Below are 7,513 nucleotides of genomic sequence, written 5' to 3' on the forward strand. Positions count from 1 at the left end.
AACTGTCTCTGGGTTAGGAGGAAACCTCAACCGTACTGCACGGAGCAGGGGAATTGGGGAAAAAGAGTGTAAAGCAGGCACGAAAGGAGGAAGTCGAGCGTAATGCTGCGAACAAGTAGAAAACGAAAAGCGGACGCGGCTTATAGCCGGGTATAAAGGTTAGTGGATAAGGTTAGTGGTTAGTGGTCCTAGGCGTCGGTACGAGGCTATTAGTGTATCGCGAGTTGAGCTGTAAGCAGCGGAGCCAAGGAGAATGTTAACGGTAGTTTCATCAACTCCCACAGTGCAATTCTCGCTGACGGAACTGACGGTGCCTGAATGTCGAGAGACCCACTCCGCAGTTCTGACACAGCGAATGCGTAGACTGAGCAACAGGGACCTATCAGCTCGTGAGAGTCCCAACGTGGGTAGCGGCCGGGGTGGATTGCCGATGGCGACTCGATTGTCAGGGCGCTGAGTTCTGGCTGCAAGCGATATTAGTTGGCGTGCGGGGTGAAAGAGGCAGACAAAGTTGCTATAGGGCATGTTATGAGAATGTCGCCGCCATTTTCCTTGCTTAGCCATTTGCGCGAGCTTGTCACAAACTGATGTTATGAGGTGCACGAGGTAACCTGCTGCCTTAAGGCGTTCCACTTGCCTTCGGAAATTCGTGCTGAGATTGAGCACGCAAGCCCCTTCCAAGGCCGCGCGTAAGCACCATAGAACAATTCCGCGTTTCACAATTTTTGAGCGCCCCGACGCGAAATCTAAAACCGGTTTTGCACATCGTGGATTATAGTGCCAGGGAGCATGATCCGCACGAAAATTCACAGCACAATTTGTGCAGGCAATAGTGCGCTAAAACATCGCTAATCATGTGGAGTTCATTCCGTATTCGCCATTGCCACTTCGCAGCTGCCTCATGCTCCAGGTCCATCAAGTGGTCCGCGGTATCCTGCACGCTACCGAAATTCAGCCGGGTGGCGAACCGTAGACGACTGGCCAACCTGTTTAGCCTTGTGGCGTATTAGTCACGTTGCTCTGCACCGTAACAACCGTACTGTCTCCTCCCCTCTGCCACCGCCAGTGACCAGCTATTATAGCCGCGAGGAGAGCCAGCGCCGTTGGCAGCCTCCATTTGCACCGCAACAGCCAAACAATGACGCTCCTGCTCCTTGGAACAGTCTCTCGTCGTCATTCTGACGTCACCAGTCCTGTTCGCCACCACCTCGTAGACCATCGTCCGTATTGCCCCATGCTTGTCGCTCACCGTGCCCGATGAAGTCCCGCCGCCCGTCTTCGGAAAACTAATGATGATGATGTGTGGTTTTTTGTGGCGCAAGGGCCAGGTTTGGCCAAAGAGCGCCACGACAAGTGGTAATGTTGACGATGTATTATGGAAGATGTGACTTGGCTGTAAAGTGGCCTAAAAATATTCGCTGTAAAGTGCGTAAAATTAACTTGTTATAAAATTATGGCGATGACAGATGACGAATACTATGAACACTAAAATCCATCGTGAAAGAATGATGCAGAATAGAAAATATATGAGATGGTAAAAATTGCCTGGAGCACTGTTGCCTCGCCAGAGCCCTTGAAACACAAGGGCCTAGAGGCACGTGCTACACGAAAGAACTATCGCAGCGCCATCCTCTGAAGAGAGGAGACGCTACGAACATGTTGGGCTAACAACATGCAACACAACATCTTTCAGATAACTTAGGACTGCGTTAGTGTCGAAGAGCGGTTCTGGGCCGAGTAACATTACAGGATGAAGGGGAATATGCTGCCGGTATGCTGACGGAAAATGTTTCTTTCTGTCAGATTCGGCTTTCCGACACTCCAGGAGGACATGGAGGACGGTCAGCCTCTCCCCGCATCTACCGCAGGTTGGAGGATCATTTTCAGTGAGTAAGAAGTTGTGTGTACCAAATGTGTGTCCTATTCTGAGGCGACAGAATAGGACATCTGTTCGCCGTGATTTTGTTACGGAGGGCCAAGAACCTAACTGTGACTTTATCACGTGCAGTTTGTTATTTACTTCTGCGTCCCACTTACGTTGCCAGTGGTTTCGCAGTTTCCTTCTTAAGAAAGGCTTCAGGTCCGTGACAGGGACCGAAGCAGTAGGACTGACTGTATGCAATGAAATTGATGTAAAATGCAATGCAAATGTAATGCAATGAAATTGATGGAAAACTAAGCGATGTAGTCCCAGTAGCTGACGCTGCATTGACAACTCGACAGCAAAACCCTCTGATCGCTTTGCCGACCAAACAGAACTTGATGGACGTTTTAGTCCATGGCGTCAGTGTCCCATCACTCATCGACACTGGTGCGCATGTATCCGCGATGACTGCCCGATCGCGGCGACGCCTAAACAAAGTTCTCGCACCCGTTGAATCATGCACTCTTCGCGTCACCCACGGAGGAACCCCTGTCGTGCTTGGTTTGTGCGCCGCTCTCATTGGCGTCGCGGGGCGCCTAACGACTGTTTCCTTGCCTGTTTTCGAATAATGCCCTTACGACGTGATACTTGGCTTAGACATGTTATCGTCCGATTCAGCCCTCTTGGATTGCGCGTCCAGTGTCAGTCAGTTTGAACTGCCCCATGGCTGCTGCAGTGCACCAGTCACACAACAACGGTTGTGCTCGCCCGAAGACATCCGCTTGTCGCCTCAAGATACTATGTATGTCACTCTCCTGCTGTTTCCATCTGTTCCTAAAGGCGCCTGTGTACTATGTCCTACCGCTGACATACTGTTTGAAAGAAATTTGGCTATTCTCCATGCCGTGCTCACTGTTACAGGCAACGAAACTTGACTCCTCCTTAATTTTAACAGCTCGACTCCAATTCTTCCCAGAGGCATGTCTTTGGCGACATCTGGCTTGTGAACGACCGCGAGATATCGGCTCTTGTCGCAGAAATTCCATTGCCATCTACAGGAACCTCCGATTCACCAACGGAGAACAGCGCGTTTCCTCTCCGCTTTCTTTTTGGCGGGCGCAAGATTCAGCCGTAATTTACAGCTTCTCTTGCGTGCTTTCACTCACACATGCAGTGTACGATGCGCTGCGCCGGTTATTGTCGTTCTACTTTATACGGAACAATACGGCGACGGCAAAAATGCGCCTGCAGTGTCCACATAATTGCTATCACAATAAAACTGTTTCGTTCCCGCGTTCGTCCGCCATACCTTTAGACACTTGGTTAAATAAAAAAAATCACAACGATTACGATACTCGGTAAGGCGAAATTTGAGCACAGCTCTCAACGGCAAGGTGTTCCAGTCGCGCGCCTAGACGCTGCTTCAGCGCCGCTTGTTCCTGGCTCCTCTCTGAGGCGGCGATGATTTTCTGCTTCGGTGGCGCGAACGGCAGGGTCTTTTCTGCGCCAGTGCGAACGTGTGGATTCCTGTAGAACCTGCTAACCGCTAAACTTCTGCACCGGCAGCTCGTTTCACAGCAGCCGCAAAGGATGCATACCACTAGTTGCGTCGCTTATTGTTAAGCGAACGTTGTAAGTAGCTCGGTGGCGTGGAGATTGTGCTGTGCGGCACAATGCACTGATGCGTGGGGGCGTCTCGGAGCAGTCGCCGCAGCCAGACGTTGCATCCGCTTGTTTCCATAGAGACGGCGCGCCCAACTATGGCGTCATCTAGTAACCATCGTCGCCACAACGCGTCTTGAGCGGCAGTACGCTTTGCTTCTGACGGTTTGGTCATACCTTCCTCCTCCGCTTTCATTCTCGCACTCTGTTCGCGATCCCAGTATTTTATCTCTCGCTGCACTCGGCGTTCGGTTTCCTCCGCGGTGCTCGTCCGCTCGGTTACGAGGGACAACGCCGACGCCCGCCGCAGTTGCGGCCGTCTAAGACCTGCACTCTAGAAAGGTAGGCGAGCATGGGGATGGATGAAATCAGCCTTGATAATGGAGTAGCTCTTATGTTGCCAGGTATGATCCGAGGTAGAAGTGCCGACAGGGGCTGAATGAAAAGAGCCATAATGCAGAAGATGCTCGTATTTCATAAGGAAGACTGAAAGCAGGGTGTGTCTGCATGAATGTGCATGTTCACAACACTAACACCATTCAGTTCACTGCACCCCTTCTCCTACATTCTTTCATAACAGCACGCCTTTTCAAGCAATACCTGCAGGATAGGAATAAAAAAATTGTAAATGCAACGACAATGCGCGAAACTTATATATGAAAATCTTGTGAAACAAAATAGATATTTCTATAGGAGAAATGTCAATTGGGCAAATCGTAGCACGGTCGAGTTGGTGATTGGATTTCAGCCAATAAAGATTCACCATTTTAAGTGGTGAGCATTCGAGAGCCTCAAGAAGATCATGGCTACATGTGCAAATATCTCAGTTTTCTCACAGGAAGCAGACGATACCAGCTGTTTCGTGCTGTTGCAGTATGTACACCAATGACGTACACTAACTCTTTCCTAGGCTTACCTGTGTCTTCAACGCCGTAATACATCGCCAGTAATGTGCCCGCTCCAACCAACCGAATCGCACCACCTGGCGTTGACAAGACTTGGCGTTGAATGCCCGCATCGCTCAGGAGGTGGAGCAGCTGGTCGCAAGTCCACACTGCTAGCCACCCTTCTCCGACAGCGATGCTCTGCAGTGAAGTTGGCAGGTGATGCAAGCTTTACCTGACATTGATGATCGACAAATCGTTCCATAGCGAGTTGCAGGCAAGAATAGAGAGCGTACACTCATCATAATTTATTCCGTCATGCCCACCTCACACTTCTACTATACTCGAAATCAAGAGTTCCTTGCCGCACTGTAGAAGTACACGGTTACTGAGGCAATAGGAAGACCGAAAAGCCCTCAAAGTGTGTTCGTCCGCGCCGCGTCGTCTGCACACCGTTTGCCATCTAGCCGATACACGCTCAGAATTGGTTGATCTTGGAGGAAGGAAAAATCTAGGAGGGAACATTATTAGCCTTCGCATTCGAACGCTCCATGAAGCCACAGTGGTGGCCCAAAACGTGACCTCTTCAGTCGAGATCACAGAGCAAGTATCGAGATCTGCTGAGGCGTCCGGTTCCCAGTAGCTATGCCAGATGTTTTTATTGTGCGCGCTTGTTCCGCGGCTCTGCCTGCACAGTGGGAACACAAAAGCCAACCGCGCACTTTGACTTGGGATGACGTGTTTGGCCACCACAGATTTGGCTTCAGTCGCGTTGCGGTATGCTCCCTCCTTTTTTTTCCTTTATCCATGTGTTTTATTGACGCAACAGGTGGTTTCACGTCGTAACCTTAAGATACGTTTACGAAAATGCGACCGCGGCTTTTTGAGCACTGTCTTGCTGTTTTTTACAACGAAGCTGTATATGGCTAGGGTTCTGTGTGTTTTTCGTATGCGTCAACAAAAGCTATCATGAAAAGCTCAACCCACCGTAAGCAACTAAAAAGTCCAATTGACTCATAGCACCATCAGGCAGACGCTGCAAGCACTTATCAAACTGAAGCGAAAGGTGATTAGATTATTTCCAATCACGCACATAACCGACAACAGCATGTCGAACACTGTCATCATCAATGGCTCATACCCCCGGAAGCAAGAAGAACCTTTATTAAAAAAAATTCCTTTCACACCAGAAAAACTGAAGGAATTTTTACCCGGTTATGCTGTCGAACACCGTTATTAAACATTTATCGCCACAGGGCTGACCAGGTGCCCTCCCCTCAGTGCTCATTCTGTGCAGTAGATGACACCATCGACAACCGTTGAAGCGGCGCAAATGGCAAGCTTTCCGAGACCAGTACCAGACAAGAATTCACCGCCATTACTATCCAAGGTAGACGTATTTAAATATCTGCTGACGTACCTATGCTGGTCAGCTAAGACGGCAATTCAGGATATCTGTCTCACCGAGGCAAACTACAACAATTCACCGCCATGACAGGCTATCCAAGGTAGACATATTTCAATATCTGCTGACGTACCTATGCTCGTCAGCTGAGACGGCAATTCAGGATATCCGTCTCGCCGAGGCAAACTACAACGTCAAGGTGCTGTCTGACCTGTTCGGCCGTCGTGACATGCCGTGGATGACCAACTGGACCACCTGCTCGCAATGGCACACATTCGAAGTTCAACTGATCTAAGGAAGCTTCGAAATGTCTATGATGACATCAACTTCCGCACAGCGCACAGGTGGGCCTTGGCGTTTCGCCAGACGAGTATGCCGCTGTTCTGCGACGCGTTAACATGAAAGTCTTATCACCTGGCTTTGGTATCTTGTACCGTCAGCGGCTGAAGTGGGCTTCTTCGTAGAATCAGGCTGACGCGACAGTGGTTAGAGAAGACAAGTCAGTGCGAGTAAAATATCGTATGAATTTCCTACAAATTCAAGTTGAAGCGAGGGAGGAAGACTGTCTCGACCAAGCTAAACCCACCATCTGCAGCCACTTCATCAATTGAAGTAAGATGTAGCACACGCGTCCCTGCCACCTGAGCAACGCGTCAGACCATAAATTTCAGGAATGCCCCATGTAATTCACTTCAAACGAAAAACACCGGAAACTTCAGGCGCGCAGGCGATGCTTCCGCTGTGCGAAGCGCAACCACTTCGCTAGTCAAAGCCGAAGCGCCAGCAATTTGCCATGTGCCCATTGTGCTTGACAATAGTTGACGTCGTTGTGTAGCGTATGTACTCTGAGCCCAAACCGATCAGAGCGTCTAGGCAACCTGGCTGGGCCGTCTGTGCAATGTGCCAGCGGGACGCGATCCACCAACACACCACCTCGAGCAACATCCGTGCTTACAAGTAGTACTGGACTGATGTCCGTATTCCTACAGACGGGCAGTTTCGGCTATCGCACCAGCAATTTGGCTGCGGTTCCTTCTAGACACCGCCACTCAGCGCACTTTTGTTCGGGGGGACGTTGCTTGAGCACCTGTTTTTCTTGTTGAAGGAGTTGAGCGCCTCAACTTGTTCACCTTCAATAAAACGCATCGCCCTGTGACTTTTACATGTAACCGAGTGTCCGTCACACTCCGGAGCCAGCATAGTACCAACGAGATCACTACAGATGCTCTCGAAGTGCCGGACATCTTTGCGGTAACAAGTCCACCAGCAGATGGCGCGATGATCACTGTGATGACAAACCTCGATCTTGGTCGCGCTGATGCAAGCCCTGAAGCAGCTACTTTCATAAAAAAACGAGATCAGCAATCTCATTGGCTCCGATATAGCCTGGTACGTGGGAACTGGGCAGATATCTCGATTCTCGCCTCAAGTTACTGCAGTGTAAACCCGCTTCGGACGTAATGTCCAGGGGACCCTTACCGCTGTCTCGGAAGGTTCAAATGTAGTTGGTACTCGAATGCCCCCAGAGACGATGCGCCATTAAAGTACAAAGTTCTTTGATGTTGCCCCTCAGTGCATTTAGCATCCGAGACATTACTGAGGAAGGTAACGCATACAAGTGGAAAGCTCCCTTGGTGATGGAAGGGCTTGGGACAGCGCCGCAGCTTTTTCATTGTTCACCAAGCTTCCACACAATAG

The 7,513-nt window shown here is 50.1% G+C and overlaps 1 protein-coding gene across 1 annotated transcript in view; it reads right to left on the minus strand.

The window, feature by feature from the left end:
- Positions 1-4,516, minus strand: part of LOC135919058 (uncharacterized) — a 210,220-nt gene extending 205,704 nt beyond the window's left edge. Inside the window, exon 1 of the mRNA XM_065452799.2 lies at positions 4,443-4,516. Within this exon, the coding sequence (XP_065308871.2) occupies positions 4,443-4,467 (25 nt within the window). The 5' untranslated portion in view covers positions 4,468-4,516. The remainder of the gene's footprint in view (positions 1-4,442) is intronic.
- Positions 4,517-7,513: the final 2,997 nt, after the last annotated feature.

This window comes from Dermacentor albipictus, unplaced genomic scaffold, assembly GCF_038994185.2.
Source record: "Dermacentor albipictus isolate Rhodes 1998 colony unplaced genomic scaffold, USDA_Dalb.pri_finalv2 scaffold_15, whole genome shotgun sequence".
Lineage (NCBI taxonomy): Eukaryota > Metazoa > Arthropoda > Arachnida > Ixodida > Ixodidae > Dermacentor > Dermacentor albipictus.